Source organism: Bombus huntii, chromosome 17, assembly GCF_024542735.1.
Source record: "Bombus huntii isolate Logan2020A chromosome 17, iyBomHunt1.1, whole genome shotgun sequence".
Lineage (NCBI taxonomy): Eukaryota > Metazoa > Arthropoda > Insecta > Hymenoptera > Apidae > Bombus > Bombus huntii.
In genome coordinates, this window is record NC_066254.1 from 7064964 (window position 1) to 7084718 (window position 19755).

Here is a 19755-nt window from a genome sequence, read left to right on the forward strand (position 1 = left end):
ATGTGCAAATGGATGATTAGACATGTTTATTAATTGAATATTGGTTATTAATTGGAATATCTCTTTGTAACTTTAAACCAGGATAAATAATTATCATTTCTCTTTATGTATGTTACAGCCAAAGAGGCATACGAGAACGTTACGGAGGAATATGTAACACGCGCTTTGCGAGAGGCAACTGAAGAAACTTTCTCTTCCGTCGCTGCTGAAATTAAAGCGTTAGTAGAGTCCCAATAAATGCAGCTGCAGTACAAAAACAGACAGTGTAATACTTTCGAAATCTATAACTAAGCAAAAGCATATAAATTTGGAAATGGAGAAAACAACGCGGAGCTAAAATAGTGTCCCCAGTAACATTATGCTTAAACCATTTTATATTTGCGAACTATATTCGGTTATCTTTAAATTAGCAAAAAGAAATTGTTTCCAAATCCAATTTCGCCGTTTGAGAGATGCACATTCATATACATATACATATACATGTATATGGATGTACATTCGTGATCTCTGGCATAGTAACATAACATTCCTATTGAACGTAGCAACCGCGATTCGCACGGTGTCAATTCAGACCACTCGTGTTCTGGTATAGGCAAATTAAAACAAAATTGATGTAATATTACAACTTTACTGTGTACATTTTTTCATTAGTATAAACAACTATTACTATAATAATGTTGAAGAAAATATTAGGTTGGTGTGATTACTAGTTCCTACATACAAAGTTGGTACGACTTCTAACGACGCTCTTTTGTTTTGGCGTCCGCCACGTGTTAATCATCTGAGTGTATCTGGTGTGTTTATATGGCTGTACATGGTGGTGAAATACAGAACGTAAAAGCTGAATCTGTGTGAATCAATAAATATCAAACTCCAAAACCTATTTAATAACAAATAATATAACAAATTAAGTAATATGCTGTAGACTGTAAAAAACAATAATAAAATGTATGTTTATATTAACACGTTGAATGCCATGGTGGTTGTCACGTAAAATAGAAAGAAACTTAAGAAAAAAAGGAACTTTATTTTTTTCTGGTTTACAATACACTTCCGAGCTCTAGGCGTGACTGTTCAAGACTGACTTGGATGATTTTAGGGGGAGTATTTAAATTCTTTTATTCGTGGGAGTGGGAAAAGGCTTCGATCATATATTTCTGAGAACGGGTAGAGTGACCGGATGCTACCCCGGTAGTCACTCATGCTAAGGCGCTTGGAATTTCGCTATCCTATCGTTTTGTTTAGTCGGATTTCATCTGTGACATTCCCCCCTTCTTAGATTGAACTTGGTCCCTCAAGTTTTCTTCAGAAGACTTTCGTGGAATCGGACTCGGCGTGGCTTGAAAATCACAGCTGATTCCTGTTCTTCTTCGAGGTGGTATGAGTTGGTCGGGATATAGACGTCGGATGTTGCGACCGGGGAGCTTGGTGCTGGTGGGGATGTCCCATTATGGCTGTTGATTACGGTTTCATTTCTGCAGCAAAATAAATTGATACATAAACTATTCGGTATACATTTGAATACTCCTATCTTGTTTTATCCGTATATATCTAGCATGCCTGATGCTATGTACCCTAATATCTGGAGCGTGGTTAGCACCCAATACTGTATATTTTTTATTCTATGTTCGAAACTAAGAGTTTTTATCTCGTCGCCTATTTTATAGATCGTGGTCTTATAGTCTTGTAAATTATCTATTACCTTTGATGTTCGCTCGAGTTTGTCTAACAGATTAGTGAAGCTATCGTTTGTTTTGAGCGCTAGGGTTTTAGTTTTGATTTCGCATTTGACTTCGTTTTTTGTCTCGAGTATACTCATGTGTTCATCTTTGTACAATATATCGCAGGAAGTGTTGGATCTTATGATGGAGGGCTTGTCAAGTTTTTGCAAGGTGTGTTTCGTTTGGCAAATTGTGCCCATTTCTATCGGGTTTGCCGGTATTGCGATGTAGCTGTTGCTAGTTCTGAGCGATATAAAGCTAATGTCTTCAATCTTAAACACAGTTATTTGACAATGTTCGATAGGAGGTTTGAAGTTTATTATTTCGCTGTCATGGATTGGTAGTGTTTGTTTGCATATAGTGGTTCCGGCTCGATTCTTACAAAGTTTGTTGAAATACTCGATATCAGTGTTCATAAATGAAAGTCCAGAAGTTAAATATATTTGATGCTGGACTACTGGAGCCAAAAATACTCCATTTCTCTTACTCGGAATAGGATATACCTGTAATATATTCCATTCCGTTTTAGAGACTAAAGGTACTATGATTTTAATATCACTGATGTCGAGTATAAACTGAAACTGTTCGGTTTTGGCAGAGATAGCGGTGTTGCACGTCTGGTTGTCTATCGCTTTGGTGTAGTTTTCTATAAATTCATCGGGGTCGAGTATTTGTGGGCTAATTATTCCGTGTTGCCTAATATTATGACGTTAAGTATCTCGTCTAACTGAAAGTTTAAAGTTTGCATCGCGGTGTCGAGTTTCATAATCATTTTAAGCATAAATCTATCGATATTTGCCTGCTGTTGTTGTTTTAATACATCGTTATATGATTTCTCTAGGTGGTTTAGGTTTTCCGAGTTTACAATTTTTCTAATAAGTGCTGTTTGATTAGCTATTGCAGTCTTGATTTTATTGTTGTCATCGAATAGTTTGTCCATGTTTTGGTTTATGAGTGTAAGATCGTCATCGTCGAGAGTTCCGAATAGACGTTTCGATACGGAACCTATGATGTTGAGTAAACCTCATTTGCTTCGGGTGTGTATTAACGTTTTCAAGTGTTTTGCGAGTTGTTTCAGGTTATTGATACAGTTTTGTAATCCTAATCTCCTAGTTGGCTTAATATATCTTCTATGTCGGGTAATGCATAGGCGTCTTGGTCATTCAGTTCGTTTAGTTTTCTGAAGTCAATAACTATTCTCCACTTCTGTTTTCCTGATGCATCTAATTTCTTGGGAACAACCCATACTGGTGAATTGAACGGAGAGTCTGATTCTTCTATAATGTTTTTATTTACTTTTCGTTTTTCGTAGATTTCGTTTTTGTGGCACTCTGGGAGTCTGTATGGTTTGGTGTTTATGATTTTGTCTTGTTTTAATGTGATTGTATGTTTTGTTAGATTAGTACATCGTAATAGGTCTGTTTCTAAATTGAATGCGTCAATGTAATGTATTAATATTTTCTCTATGGGTTCGCGGAGTTCGCGTTTAATATGATTTGTTCTCACTATGGTTTTAAGTTTAGCAATTTGATCTAATCCTTTACTGTTATCAATGTCGTTAGAAATTTCATGATTTGTCTCATCAGAATTGAAGAAGCATACTCGCGTTGGTTTGCCTTCTAGGTAGATGGTTCGAACTCACTTTTCGCCTGGTTGTATCGTTTCTGGTTTCTGAAAGTATAAAATCTTATTATCAAGTTTTAATCTATCGTTGGAAATTTCATATTGGTACTTCTCTAAACAAGGTAGTCCTATTATTCCATCTTCCATTAGGGGAAAGTCTTCCGGTACTATAAAAAATTTATGTTCTTTGCAAACATTTTAGATATAATAAATTCGTTAGTGGTATATTTGTCTTGTCCCATGGAGAACATTCGAGGTTCATCGGCTTTGAAGGTTTGAGAGTCTACTTTGTCATTTTCAATAGGTTGATTCCTGCTTCTGCGTCGATGAAGTGTGTTACATGTCCAGTTTTTGTGTTAAACCGCATTGTGAGAAGTTTGCCTGTAGGGTAGTGGCGGCACTTGCTCCGGAAGGCTGGTGACCCGCTTCATTTATTTTCGGGGCTCAATGGTGGCTTACCTGACGGAGACATCGGCTTCTCCTCGTAAAAGAAAGGTCTCATTTCGCTTCGTAATTGATCCGTCGTCCTGATGTCGCTCGTGAGTGCTAATCTCATTTCTCATTTTGGAATCTGTAAGTACTCAAGCAAGCCCTGATGCATTTTCTTTCGAATATGCGAATTTTTTCCATTTGGGAGGCTGATATGTTGTACCAGATTGGGCAGCCGTAGGTTATGATCGGTCTGATTAGCGCTTGATAGCATAGAATTTTTACTTTGCTGTCGAGATGTTTGGAGTAGAATCGTTTTTTTATTTTCCAGAATGCTTTATTGGCCTTAGTAAGTTGAATTTCGGTGTGCTGCTTGTAGTTTAATTTATAGTCTATACCTATACTCCTAGGTATTTTACGCAATTTTTGTGTGGTATGAGAGAGGTATTCTCTTTCTATTGGGCCGATTTCACTTGACTTGGGTCTAAACAGTATGGTTTCGCATTTGCTTATTGTTGCGCATTGTTGATTTTTAATTTCCATGCGTGGTAATAGTCGTTTATTTTCTCGAAAAGTTCTTGGAGTTTCGTTTTTATTGTTTTGATTTTGCGGCCTGTTACGTAGATGATTAGGTCATCTGCGAAGGCTATGGAGCGTTTATGGGTGGATGTATTGAGATTAAAGAGATTTAGTAAGTCACTGTTGTAAATACTGAAAAGTAACGGGGAATTTACTGCACCTTGTTGTAGACCGTTCTTTATGGAGAATTCTTTGCTTGATGAGTGTGAACCTTCAGTCATTACGAATGTTCTGCTTGTGATCATGTCCCAAACTATTTTAATCAGGTATTTAGGAAAATTTTTCTTGATCAATTTGTATATGAGACCTGGGATCCAGACTGTGTCGAAAGCTTTTTCGAGGTCTATTAAGCAGGCGGCTACTCGTTGTTTTGCGTTTTAGAGCCCAGCAGATGTCCGACGTAAGTTTGTTTATTGCGTGAATTGTGGAGTGTTTGTGTCGGAAGCCGAATTGGTTCTCTGGTATTATGTCATTTTTTGTGCAGAAGGAGGTTAGGGGGTTAGGTTGTTTATGATTATTTCAAATAATAATTGCTTATGTTGGGGAGGAGACTTATGGGTCGTAGGTTTTCGGGCGATGAGCCGTCTTTATCTTTTTTTGTTATAGCTATCAATTTGGCTTTTTTCCATTTTCTGGGGAAATATGTGTTGTTTAGAGCATTGTTGAAGAGTACTGTGTAGTACCATTTTATTTTGTTCGGTAGGCGCTTGAGTAAAATGTTTGGGATGCCGTCGAAGCCGGAGGATTTTTTGTTGTTTAGTTTGGAGAAGATTGTGTTTAGTTGATTGTAATTTGCGAAGTAGTTTATTTCTGGATCTGGTTGTTTGGGGTTGTCTGCGGTGTTTTCGTTTGAGAATGTGCAGACTGTTTTGTTTAGCGTTTTGTCTTGTTCCATTTCATTTTTGAGTTTGTTTGTTTCGGCGATGATAATTCTGTTTAGTTGTTCTCGGCCCATGTGTTCGTTTTGCGTATGTATTTTGGAAAAGTGGGTGCCGATGATGTCTAGTTTTTCTATTGTTTTAGGTATTATGAAGTTACCCTCGGCGTCTTTGATGGTGTTGTGTATCGTTATACCTGCTTCTTGGACGAGGGAGGCATTTTCTGGGGGCAATTTGAGAGGTGGGATGGGGTTTTGTTCTTTTGGTCTAAAGATTTGATTTATTTGTGGGAACATGTTGGCTGAGTCGTTTTTGGAGATGTTTTTTATTTTGTTTGTCCAGTAATGGTTTATAGAAATTGCGAATTCTTGTTTCAGTTGCGCTTTTATTCTGTGTAGTAGGAACTTTAGGAATTCTAATTCTTCTCTTTTGTCGTAAGAATAGTAAAATTTTATATTGTTTATTTTGGAGAGTATGTAGCTTTTATCTCGCTGTAGATCTTTTATTTTATTGTTTATATAGGGCTCGCATGAATTTTTTTGTTTTATGATTGGCACGGATTTTTGGAGAGCGATTTGTGTGTGTTTTTCTATTTCGTCTAAGAATGAGTCGATTTGTCTGTTTGTTAGGTTGACGTTGTTGTAGATCTTTAGGTCGCAGTTTTGTTCGAGTGTGTTTTGGAACTTTTTCCAGTCTGTCTTTTTGTAGTTGTACCTGGGTGTCTCGGTCTGGGTTTCGAGCGTTAGGAAGTCAGATGTGTTTTTGTTTTTTTTTTTTTTTTATTTATTTGTTGAAATTACAATCAATTCTCGCGTTGAGAATTTTCAGTAATTTTTCTGGCGTGGCGCAGTGACATGGCTGTTTATTTACAATAAGTTAATACTTATTATAGATAGATATAATTTATAATCTATAAGTACTATAAGTAAGTGCATATGCTTAATTTGGATAATTAAATGAATCTAACGTTTAGGTCTAGCGGGTAGTGCCTCTTCAGCCTGCGAATCTGGTCCGTCGTATCGAGTAGTCCAGTGATTAGGGGGTTTCGGTGTTTGTTGATTCTTTTGCTGTATCTGTTGCTATATTTTGCTATTTCCTCTTTGACGGTGGGTATCTTGAGGTCGCGGTGTATTGTTTCATTGGTTACATACCAAGGTGCGTCAATTAGGGATCTTAGCGTTTTCGATTGAAAGCGTTGGAGTATTTCGATGTTGGAGTTACTTGCTGTTCCCCATAGTTGGATTCCGTAGGTCCAGACAGGTTTTATTACGGTCTTGTAGAGGGTAATTTTATTCTGTATGTTTAGTTTGGAGCGTTGGCCCGTGAGCCAACAGAGTTTTTTTAGTTTGTCCTTTAGTTGCTTCGTTTTATCTGAGATGTGTTTCTTCCACGTTAGTCTCCTGTCCAGGGTCATGCCCAGGTATCGGACTGAGTCCCTGCTAGGAACTGTTGCATTGTTGATGGTGACCCGGGGGCAGGTTTGTTTTCGGAGAGTGAAGGTTACATGTGAGGATTTATTTTCGTTGATTTTGAAGCCCCATTTATGAAACCACTTTTCCATGGAGTCGAGACTTCGCTGGAGAGTGGATGAGGCTATTACCGGGTCTGCGTGGGTAGCTAATAGCGCTGTGTCGTCTGCAAATGTCGCTATTGTTATATCGTTTGATATAGGTAGGTCGGCAGTGTAGATGGAGTACAGTAGGGGTCCGAGGACACTACTTTGGGGTATGCCAGATTCTATTGGGAATGTTGTGGAAGTGACATCCAAGTATTTAACCATGAATTGTCTATTGGTTAGGTAGGACTTTAGGATGGAGTAGTAGCTGTGTGGTAGGATTTTTTAAAGTTTGTATAGTAGTCCTTCGTGCCATACTTTGTCGAATGCCTGTTGGATGTCTAGGAAACCCGCTGAGCAATATTTTTTCTTTTCGAGTGTTTGGCTGATCGTATGAGTTATGCGGTGGATTTGCTCTACTGTTGAATGATGTTTTCGGAAACCGAATTGGTGATCTAGGAGTGTTTTCAAGTTCTCTAGGATTGGAAGGAGTCGGCTCGTGAGCACCTTCTCGAATAGTTTGGACAGGGTAGGTAAAAGACTGATTGGGCGATAGGAGCTGGTTTCGTATATCGGTTTACCGGGTTTAGGGATGAGGGTAATCAATGAGATTTTCCAAGCCTTAGGATAGTGTTCCAGGCGAAGGATAGCATTAAAAATCGATGTGATGAGTGCTATCCCTTTTGTAGGAAGTTCCTTGATTGCTCTATTGCCTATTAGGTCGTGTCCTGCTGCTTTCTTGGGGTTTAGGCGACTGATTGTTTCTATAGTCTCAGCAGAGGAGAAGGGTTCGATAGGAGGGGATATTTGGAAGGGGGTGTGTAGGTATTCAGTAACGTCCGCGGCGGCTTGGGGGGAATGGGGTTTGAATACTTTTGACAAGTGTTTTGCAAACAGGTCGGCTTTTTCTATAGGGCTTCGCGCCCATCCACCTTGCGGACGGCGGATAGGTGGGATTATTTGTGGGGGGCGTGTGAGTTTCCTGGAGGCCTTCCATAGTGAGTAGTTGGCGTCGGCTGTGGGGGATAAGCTGGCGAGGTATTTATGGAAGCAGTCGTTTTTATAGTTTGTTAAGGTTCTGGATAGCTTTCTAGTTGCGTTGTTAAGTTTGCGTTTGTCCTCCGGTGTTCTGTGGGTCTGCCATACTCTTCTTAGTCTACGTTTTTCTGCTATTTTTTTTAGTATGTATTGGGGATATTCTTGTTTCCTGATAGATGGCTTTGTCGGTGTGGAGAGGCGGATTGCGTTTATTATGCTCGTGTTTAAGTATTCCGTGGCTGCTTCGATTTCTTCCTTTGTTTTTAGTGGGGTGAAGGCTGAGGTTGAGTGTGTAAAGACTTCTCTGAAGAGCTGCCAGTTGGTGTGTTGGTTGTGAATGGAGCCATTAGGTGTACTCTCGATGATTGTTGAACTGACTGTTGCTATCACGGGAGAATGATCAGAGGAGAGATCAGCCGAGGAGTTGATCTGGACGTGTCTTGATGGGATATTTTTAGTTATGAAGAAGTCGAGAAGGTCGGGTATTTTGTTGGTGTCAGTGGGCCAGTATGTGGGTTCGTATGTGGTGAGGTAGTTGAGGTTGTTGTTTATTATGCTGTTTAAGAGGTTTTTGCCTCTTGCTGTAACCAGTCTGCTGCCCCATTGGATGTGCTTGGCGTTATAGTCTCCTCCAACTATGAATCTGTTGCCCAGGGTGTCCAGGAAGTTATCAAAGTCTTCTTTGGCGATGGAGTGTCTGGGAGGGCAGTATACTGCTGAGGTGGTGATTGAGCCATGACAGTCTTCTATTGCTACGTTTGTTGCTTGGAGGTAGTCTTTCTGGAATGATGGAAATTCGTAGTGCTTAATACTTGCTTTGATTATTATTCCGGTGCCACCGTGGGCCTTTCCGCTGGGGTGTTGGGTATGGTAGAATTTGTAACCATTTATTTTCAGGTAGCTCTTATCGGTGAAGTGGGTTTCCGATACGAGCATTACGTCGATTTGCTGGTGTTTTAAGAAGAGTTCTAGTTCACGTTTGTGTTGCGCTAGACCGTTGGCGTTCCAGAGAGCTATGCGCCTTGGTTTTATTTTGAGTCGGGGCGTGCTAATTTTTCCACGATGAGTGTTAGTAGCGATAGCAAGTGATTTATTTGCTCCGATTGTTTCTCTATTAGCTTTTCGAGCCTTGAGGAGTTGTCTGCGTTTGGTGGGTTGGGGACACTGTTTTGGGGAAGGTTCCTTTGGCTGTTCGGGTTATTTTGGATGCCTTGTACTGCTTGGGCATAGGAGGTTGAGGTGGAGATGAATTTGGTAGGACTGGGTGTTTGGTTGGTTGAGGGGGTTGGGGTAGTCGTGAATTTCGGCGGGCTGGGTGTTTGGTTGGATACCTCTTTTGCTCTGAGCTTAGGGTACCTGTTCGTGTATAGTGTTTTATATGCTGGGCAGCCTTTGTAGTTGGCAGGGTGGTCCCCTTGGCAGTGGATGCATTTCGCTGGGGTTTCCGGTGATTTGGCGCACTGGTCAGTGGAGTGAGAGCCTGCGCATTTAACGCAGCGGAAAGTATGGTTGCAGTATTTCTGCGTATGACCGTACCTTTGGCACCTTTTGCATTGCACTATTTCTTTTTTCACAAGCGGTGGTTCGGATTTTACTATTGCGTTCATTAGGCGACTGATATTGTAGATTTCCTTATTGTTAGGCTTTTGTTTTATATCTATGAAAAATAAGGATAACGGATCTTTTGAGACTCTATGCCTTATATTACTTACGTTGATGACTTCGTGGCCGAGTTTTGAGAGTTCGTATTTGAGTTCGTCTATGTCTGCTGAGTGGTGGATGTTTCGTAGGACCACCCGGAAAGGCCTTTCCTGTTTGAGTTGGTAGGTGTGGAAGTTGGCGCTCAGGGTCCTCGCCGAACACTCCGTGGCCGGTGAGCACCTGCGTCATCCTGAAGGTCAGCGGCGCTCCGCCTCGATCCCTCCAGGCCTCCCAGTTGGGAAGCACGGCGCGAACGGCCCGGTGCGGCCGCACGGCGTCCTCCTGGATCAGCTGCGAGCGCCATCGTTCCCACGTCTCCTTCTTCGCCTCCTCCCGGATGTTCGGGGCCGGCTGGCTGGCGGTCGATGGCGTCGGGCCCCTCTGGTGTTCGTACACGCGTTCGAGCGCCAGGGCTAGCAGTTCAAATGGGGTTGGGGGGGGGGTGCCGCCAGCACGGTCGCCGACGCGTATGATGTCGTCCTCTGCAGCCTCCGCAGCAAGGTCAGGCTGCGGCGACTGGTCGTCAAGCTTCTGACCCAGACGGGTGCCCCCGTAGAGGACTCGGGACCGAACTACTCCCTCGTAGAGTCGGCGGATTCTTGATCCTGCTCCGCCGATGTTCGGTAGGAGGCCGCACAGAGCGTTGGCTGCGGCCGTCGCCTTCGGGACCAGTTGCTCGAAGTGCGGTCCGAAGGTCCATCCGCTGTCGATCGTGAGACCCAGGTACTTCATCTGGCGTTTCACCGGGACCTCTTCTCCGCCGATGTTCACCGACAGTCCGGGAGGAGGTGTTCCTCTTCGTCGCTGGTCGAAGAACCACAGTGCCTCGAATTTGGCCGGCGACACCGTCAGGCCGAGCCTTCGAATGGCGCGCACCGCGCTCGCCACGGCGTCCTCCGTGCGATTCGCCGTATCGTGCCACCACCGTCCCCCGGTCAGGACCAGGGTGCCGTCGGCGTAGCACACCATGCCTGCTCCCGGGGGCATCGGACATCGGAGGACGGAGTCGTAGGCCGTGATCCGGAGTATCGGTCCCAACACCGACCTCTGCGGAACGCCGCGCTCGATCCGTCTTCTTTCCTCCCCGTTCTTCCCGGTGTAGTCGATGTATCTGTCGGTCAGGTACGCTCGGATGATCCCTACCAGGTACGCCGGGACCTCGAAGTGTCGCAGGGCTTCCACGATCCTGGCCCAGGGGATCGAGTTGAAGGCGTTGGTGACGTCGAGTGATACCGCTACTGCCACCCCTTCTCGAGAGACCTTGTCCTCGGCCATGGTCTTCACCCTCTTCACCGCGTCCACGGTCGAGCGGCCGCGGCGGAATCCGTATTGGCTGTCGTGCCATCCGGGCGCCCTCTCGGTCATGTGAGCCTCCAGCCGGGCGGCGATGATCCTTTCGAGCATCTTGCCCATCTCGTCCAGCAGACATATCGGCCTGTACGCGGACGGCGAGTCCGGCGGGCGGCCCTCTTTCCGCAGCAGGACCAGTCTAGCCGTCCGCCATGTCCGGGGGTCTCTCTCTAGGCATCTGGTGAACAGGTGTCGCAGGCGGGGAGCCATGGTGACGATCGTCTCCACCCACGCTCGGCCCGGTATTCCGTCCGGACCGGGTGCCACGTCGCGGGATGCCATCCTCCTGGTTGCTTCGAAGAGTTCTTCTTCGGTCACTCGCAGTTCTTCGCTCCATCCTGTTGCGGTTGTCGTCGCTGCCTCCTCGTCGTCGTCGTCGTCGTCGTCGTCGTCGTCGTCGTCGTCGTCGACAGAGAGGGAGGATGGCGCTGGTTGGCTCGTGTCCGTGTCCTCGGGCGGGAACAACGTCCCGATGACGTTGTCCAGCAACGCCGGATCCATGTTCGAGGTCAGTGGGGGCGCCGAGGGTCGTAGCTTCTTCGTAACTACTTTGTAGGGCCGTCCCCACGGGTCGGATTCGACCTCCTCGATCAGTTCCGTCCAACACCGAGCTTTCGCGGTTTTGATCTCCCGCTGAAGAGTGCGTCTCGCCTCTCTGTACTCCTCGTAGCAGCTGGAGATCTGTTCCTCGTCGCGCGTCAGCCTGCGACGGCGGGCCCTTAGGAATCTTCTGCGGGCCCGAACGCAGTTCTCTCGCATCTCCGCGACCTCCGGAGTCCACCAGTACGTTCCCTGGTCGCGTCCACCCCCCGGGACGGAGCGTGGCATCGAGGCGTCGCACGCCGCGGTCATGTATCTTCGGAGCTCCTCCGCCTCCTCGTCGATGCTTTCCTGCCCGGTTGTCCGTCGGGCGTCCCAGCTCCAGGCGGATACAATCGTGGCCTCCCGTAGCATCTCCTTGTCCCTTTCCTTGAAACGCCATCGCGGTGGCGGGCGGCGGCGGTTTTCTCCCGGTCGTCGTCGTCTTCCGGCGTCGTCTTCGGCTCCCAGGGCCACCTCCATCAGTATGTAGAGGTGATCGGATAGCGTTTCCACCCCCTCGGCCACCCTCCAATCGTGGATTCGCCTGAGTAGCTCCGGCGTGGCCCACGTGATATCCACTACCGAGGATCCTCTCCACGCCACGCAGGTGCTCGCCGAGCCCCTGTTTGCCAGCAGGAGCCCCAGACCCGCTGCCCAATCGGTGAGCATCCTTCCTCGAGGGTTGGTCCTGGGATTTCCCCATTGTGTCGAGTGGGCGTTGAAGTCCCCGAGGACGAGTACTTGGCGGGGCAGGCATCTTCCGATGCACTCGCCGACTCGATCCAGGAAGTCCCCGTACGCGGCCAGGTCGATGTTTGGGGAGACGTATACCGCCACCACCGCTGCTCCCTGCCACTCGACCGCGACGAAGCCGCTGCCACGGTCCAGCAGGACGCCCGGGGCTGCCGTCCACGTTATCCCTGCGAATCCGTCCAGGTCCCCGACCCAGTTGGGCGAGTCGGGAATGCGATGTGGTTCGGCCACCGCCGCCAGGGCGACCTCGTTCTCCCGGATGGTCTGAAGGAGCAGATCTTGCGCCCTTCTCGACCTACCGAGGTTGCATTGCAGGAGGCGCTTGAATTATGTGGTCACCTCCATGGCCTCCTCCCGGCCGTCCGCCGCTGTTGGTTCGGCGGCGCTTCCTGGTGTCCCTTCCGCGCCTGCTGCTGCTGCTGCTGCTGCTGTTGGTTGGCGGATCGGTCGCTTTCTCTTGACTTTCGGTGGGGTGCATGCCTCTCCGCCCATCCTGTGGTTCGCGGGCGCCCCGAGCGACTCGCACAGGGGGCACTTGGGAGTGGGGTCGGGACAGTCTCTGGCGCGGTGTCCGTTTCCGCCGCACCTGTAGCACAGGTGCCCTCGGTCTTCGCTGTATACGCAGGTGGCGCGTACGTGTCCCAGTTCCAGGCACCTGAAGCACTGCAACGGCCGCTTCGGGATGGCCCTTATCCTCGCGGTTGACCAGCCGATGGCTATCTTCTCTGCCTGGGCCAGCTTGCGGGCTCCTGCTGCCGGACACTTGATCCATGCTGTCCCGAGGCCGCCTCTGGTGGCGCCGATCTCGCCCACCTGTACCTCCGCGCTGCCGCATCCTGCCGCCGAGGCCAGTGCTTTCTGCAGCTCCTCCCTCTTGACCGAGATGTCTATCCCGGTCACTCGTAGCTCCTCCAACCTGGTAGGAGTGGCGATTCTCACCGCCGTCGGGTCCAGCGCCTCGGTCAGACGCGTCGCCTTTCCTCTGTCCTTGTCTTCAGGGACTTTGATTATGATGGCCCCCGTCATCGCCTTTTTCATTTCTAGACGTTCCATTCCGAGTTCTGAAAGCGGGATCCTTGTTCTGGCCGCTTCCAGGACGTCGGCGTAAGACATCCTCGCCCCCTCGTTCAGCATCAGGGTCACCGCGGATGTACGCGGTGCGCGAGGGGGCGTGGTCACCTTGGGTGTGTTCAGTGGTCCTTTCTGCGTTGCGGGGGCACTCTGTTTCGGTGCGCCTGCCGTCCTGCCGAGCTGGGGCTGCTGCTGCCGTGCCCGTGTAACGTCAATTCATATCAGAGACCAGGCCACACACCACGGACAGGATGGCACCCAGATGTCTGCATATCCTTGGAGCGCACCCTCAATAGTCTTAAGTGCCCACCAGGGGGGCCTTGGCATTTTTATAGTTAAGGTCCTTCGGACCAAGCGAGTATTTCCTGTCTTAAATTTCCCTTTACGTTTATTGTCTACCACGTGTTAGCTTAGAAAGTTGGTTTCCTCCACATCTGGTATGTTCCGTTGGCAACTTTCTCGCGAGGGCGGCTAAAACCCTTCCGGGTCCACCAACCGTCCTATTATCCAATCGGAGATGGTGTTTACTGCCCTCACTTCCTTAACCAAAATTGTCATCAACAAATCCGATAGTCCCGTGTCCTTAGACACACCCACCCCTAGCTTTCCTCAGACACAGTATCGTCAGTAAAACTTCACTTATTCTGTATCCTTAGAATAGTCAACATATCAATGTCGGTCTCTACTCTTATAAGTCGCGTAGTTAATGTATTGTTGTAACTAAGTCTTATATAACGTGGTTGGAGTGAATTGTTATTTATGTTAATTCAGTGCGTGTTACATTGTGATTGCTGAATTCATAATAAAGGTTGATTAAAACCAAGTAAATAGTGGTGTTACGACTCAACTATATTTTTATTTTCACCGACCAACCCAAAAATTACGTGACATTTTGGCGATCCGTGCCAGGATCCATCAGCTTCGAGAAAACGAAATTACGCATTTCGGGCTACGGTCAACTTCGAAGATTGAGGATCAACGGACCACTGCAACAGAGCAGACACCTCTGACGTTTCGACAAAGGAACACCGCAACGGCACCTTTCCTACGGGCTAAACGATCAAGGTGAGCGAACGCTGAACTCTTTTGTCAAATAGCACAGACAGTACAAGTAGTATAACAATGGCAACGCCACAAGAAAGTAATACCGAAATGGTTGACGCCGCTTTAACTAGTAGTGGGATAGACCCAACAGTTAGAGCTATAATAGACGCATGGCAGAAAGAGAGCGAGAGTTCCACGCAACGATTTAACCGACTCGAAGCAAAGATCGCACGAATAAGCGATAAGTTAGCAAACATGCAAATGAGAAACGGATCAGAAGCCAGCTCCCTGATAACTATAGATGAAATAAACCCCACCACTACGGATCAATCAGTCTTCCGAGAACCCCCTCCAATGACTCAGCCACCCCAATCACCCGAGGGCAGAGCGTTCCTCCAACGTTCTACGCAACCAGAGCTTAAAGCTACAGATGTAATGAGATGTATATCACAACTTAACGGCGAAAATGATATAGGAGTGGAAGAATTCGTTAGAGAAGTCGAAGAGATGAGGGTAATGTGCAGCAAACAGTACTTACTGCTAAGAATGATTAAGACTGAGAGAATTTCGGGAAAAGCAGCTATGGCAATACGTAGTGTGCACATTTCAGAATACGCCCACTTATACCAAGCATTACGACAGAACTTAGCGACTCGAACCTCGGTCCGTGAAAACCAGGATCAATTACGAGACACTAGACAAGGGTTTAGTGAAGGCGTACAGAGCTATATTACTCGGTTTAGACGAGCCTACAATGAATTACAGCACAGCATTACTAATGAATACCCAGATGAAATGAACAGACGCGCCGTGAGCGACAGAATCTTGAAAGACTCGATAACGGACTTTGTTCGCGGATTAAAATTAGAAATAGGACAAATACTATTGACCACTCCGCCGCAGAATTTTATTGAAGCCGAGAAACGCGCCATCGAAATCGAAAGATACTTTCATGAGCACAGAACCCGTAAGGAACGGACCATTCGCCCCGATAATCGACCACGACCAGTAGCAAATTTCACGTCCACACCGCCCAGAGCGATTCAAAATGGTTTCGCCCAACAACCTAAAACGGCCTTTCGACGAGCACCGTTAGAAGAACGAGCCCAGGTACAATGTTTCAAGTGCAAACGCTTTGGACACAGATCAAACCAATGTCCAAATTTTCGAACACCAGGCCTACAACAACGAGCACCCCCAATCAACTTCGTCCAGATGGAAACGAAAGAATCAGGATCAATGCAACTACAGGAGAACTACCCACAGTGCTCCTTGGACCAGCCGGACAACCGAAACGAACATTTCTTGTCGACTCAGGGGCAGGAATCAATCTGCTCAAGCGAAAATGGACAGCAAGAACAGAACCGGTACCTGTGAAGAAATTCACAATGGGACACTCTGAATTCGAAACTTCCGAACGCGTCATTATAGATCTGTTTGACAAAAAGATAGACTTTCACATAATAGATGATGATTTTCCGCTAATAGAAGATGGAATATTAGGTTTCCCCGCATTACGACAGTTTAAATTCAATCTTTCCAACAACAGATTAAAACTAAATAATAATACTATTTTGTTACAACCGGCAACGACCATATCACCTGGGCAAGCCATATCAAAGACAGTGTACCTAGAAGGAAAACCGACTCCAGTATGCTTTATCAATGGTGGTGAGTCCAACTTAAAAATCACTAATTGCATCGAAAATTCCAACACCTACAATCAAATTTCTACATTCAGAGATCTAGTTAGACTTTCACATATAGAAAAGGCTCTCAGAGAACCAGTTGAAAAGATATTACTTTACTATTTGGACGTCTTCAATCTCGAAACAGAACTCTTACCGTGCACTTCACTTGCTAAACATACAATTACCCTAAAAGAGAACAAAATCATAAACACTAAATCCTACCGACCCCCTGAATGCCACAAAACAGAAATTAGGCGACAGATGGACGAAATGCTTAGGAAAAACATTATAGAACCTTCCGACTCTCCATATAATTCCCCAGTATGGGTTGTACCAAAGAAACAGGACGCCTCGGGAAAACAGAAATGGAGAATTGTAACTGACTTCAGAAAAATTAACGAACTTACGGACCAAGACGCATATCCACTACCCGACATAGATGACATAATATCGCAGTTAGGAAACGCAAAATTCTTTTCCGCCCTAGACTTATCCTCGGGATTCCACCAGATTCCTATGGATCCCAAATCAAAGAAGTACACTGCATTTAGCACACCACAAGGACATTACCATTATAATCGAATGCCGTTTGGACTCAAAAACGCGCCAGCGACATTTCAAAGAATGATGGACACTGCGCTTCGCGGACTTATTAATAAACATTGCTTTGCATATTTGGACGATATTATTATTTTTGGTCAATCGATAGAAGAACACAACCAAAACCTAGCTATCGTTTTACAAAGACTTAGGGAATTGGGGCTGAAACTACAGCCAGATAAGTGCGAATTTTTAAAGCCCGAATTAGAATACCTCGGACATACCGTAACAAGTGAGGGAGTAAAACCCAATCCGAAGAAAATAGAAGCAGTAAAAAACTTTAGACAACCTAAGAACCCAACAGAAGTAAAATCTTTCCTCGGGCTAGCAGGTTATTACAGAAAATTTATTCGTAACTTTTCAAAGCTAGCGAAACCCCTTACGGACCTCACGAAAAAGGACACGCCATTCCACTGGACCGACAGAACACAACTCAGCTTCGATACGTTAAAAGAAAGATTATGCCAAGCACCGGTACTAAAATATCCCGACTACACAAAAACATTTACGTTGACAACGGACGCCAGTAACGAAGGTTTAGGAGGGATCCTTTCACAAGACGGGCACCCTTGTTGCTTCATTTCGAGAACATTAAACCCTCCTGAACGAAATTATACAACGACGGAAAAAGAATTATTAGCTATCGTTTGGGCAGTTAAAAGACTGAGACAATATTTATTAGGCCGTAAATTCCAAATTCAAACAGACCACCAAGCCCTTAAATGGCTACACAACTGTAAGGACCCCTCAAGCCGACTGATCCGATGGAGATTAAGATTAGAGGAATACGAGTATGACATAGAGTACGTAAAAGGAAAGGAAAACGCGGCCGCTGACGCCCTATCCAGAGTACACGCGATAACACAAACTGACGTCTTATTAAAACAATTCAAAGACTGGGAAAAATCAGAAGAAATACCAAAATTATTAAAACTAACACCTAACAAAGACAACTTTTTCCAATTAACAAAAACATATCTAGGCCCATATGACGAAACCGCATGGTTACAGAAAATATCAAACGTACTCAAAACAAATAGAAAGATAGGGATAGGAGACAACAACTTAAACGCACAAGACAAAGCACACATAAAGAGACTTCTTTTGTTTTTCAATGACCAACGCGGCGACATAGAGTTTGCTTACGAGCCAATACAGAGCTTAAGTGACGAAGAGATAGAACAAATACTGAAAGAAAATCATGACTTGATAGGACATCCCGGGATACAAAAGACGTACGACAGAATCAGAGACAAATATAGTATCCCACACCTTATGGACAGAATAAAAACCAGAATAGAAACTTGTGAGACCTGTCAAACCGCAAAAATGACTAGGATTCGACCCAAAGAAGAACCATGTATAACCGACACACCATTGGAACCCAATGACAAGATAGCCATGGATATACTAGGACCATTGAAGAAAACGAAACGAGGCAATTCCTTTATACTCTCCATTCACGATGAACTCACAAAATACCTTATCCTTGTTCCTATAAAAAACCAACAAACAGAAACTATTTGGAATTCCCTGTTAGACCATTACATATACATATTCTCAGCGCCTAAGAAAATACTGACAGACAGAGGACAAAATTTTATTAGTAGCTTAATGCAAAAATACGAAGAAGCCTTCAAAATAAAACACATTAAAACTACTAGTTTCCACCCCCAAAGTAATGGATCATTAGAGCGAACTCACGCTGTAATAGCAGATATGCTAAAGTGTGTTCAAAGGGACTCAGGGGAAGAATGGGACGAACATTTAAATTTTATATGCCTAGCCTACAATACGATGATACACGACTCGACCGGTTATACACCTTTTGAATTGACATTCGGACACAAAGCCAACTTACCCTCGACCATTTCACGAAATCCACAACGCACTTACGCGGACGAAGTAGCATTCAGAAAACGAGAATGGGATTCTAGACTTTCGAAAGCTCGCGACCAATTGATTAGGAGTAAACAAAGATATCAAAGAGATCAGAGACGACGAATAATAAAACCCCAGTCAATATTTAAAGAAGGGGATAGAGTCTTAATACACAACGACCATAAAGAGCATAAATTAGACATAGAGTGGCTAGGACCCTACACCATTGAGAGAGTTAAAACACCGTATTATGAGGTTTTAATAGAAGGTAATATCAAGAAAATTAATGGAAACCGGTTAAAACCTTATTTTCCAGGACGGGCTTCATAACTATAATATACTTAGGCAACACGCAAACAGCAACCTTACCGGAAAAGCCAATTGACCTAGAGATAATCCGCAGAAACACTGAGATTTTGGAGGACCAAAATCAATCTAAGAAGGGGGGTATGTAACGTCAATTCATATCAGAGACCAGGCCACACACCACGGACAGGATGGCACCCAGATGTCTGCATATCCTTGGAGCGCACCCTCAATAGTCTTAAGTGCCCACCAGGGGGGCCTTGGCATTTTTATAGTTAAGGTCCTTCGGACCAAGCGAGTATTTCCTGTCTTAAATTTCCCTTTACGTTTATTGTCTACCACGTGTTAGCTTAGAAAGTTGGTTTCCTCCACATCTGGTATGTTCCGTTGGCAACTTTCTCGCGAGGGCGGCTAAAACCCTTCCGGGTCCACCAACCGTCCTATTATCCAATCGGAGATGGTGTTTACTGCCCTCACTTCCTTAACCAAAATTGTCATCAACAAATCCGATAGTCCCGTGTCCTTAGACACACCCACCCCTAGCTTTCCTCAGACACAGTATCGTCAGTAAAACTTCACTTATTCTGTATCCTTAGAATAGTCAACATATCAATGTCGGTCTCTACTCTTATAAGTCGCGTAGTTAATGTATTGTTGTAACTAAGTCTTATATAACGTGGTTGGAGTGAATTGTTATTTATGTTAATTCAGTGCGTGTTACATTGTGATTGCTGAATTCATAATAAAGGTTGATTAAAACCAAGTAAATAGTGGTGTTACGACTCAACTATATTTTTATTTTCACCGACCAACCCAAAAATTACGTGACACCCGCGTCGGTGGTGACGCGGTCGGTCCTCTTCTTGCCGCCTCTCCTTCGGCGGCGACGGTTGTCCTTGTCCCGTTCGCCTTCCTCCTTCTCCTTCTTTCCTTTTTTGCTTTCGCCAGTTCCC

General features: G+C 45.3%; 1 protein-coding gene across 1 annotated transcript in view; it reads left to right on the forward strand.

Moving 5' to 3' along the window:
* Positions 1-846, forward strand: part of LOC126875182 (GDP-D-glucose phosphorylase 1-like) — a 40357-nt gene extending 39511 nt beyond the window's left edge. Inside the window, 1 exon segment of the mRNA XM_050637938.1 lies at positions 119-846. Within this exon segment, the coding sequence (XP_050493895.1) occupies positions 119-237 (119 nt within the window). The 3' untranslated portion in view covers positions 238-846.
* Positions 847-19755: the final 18909 nt, after the last annotated feature.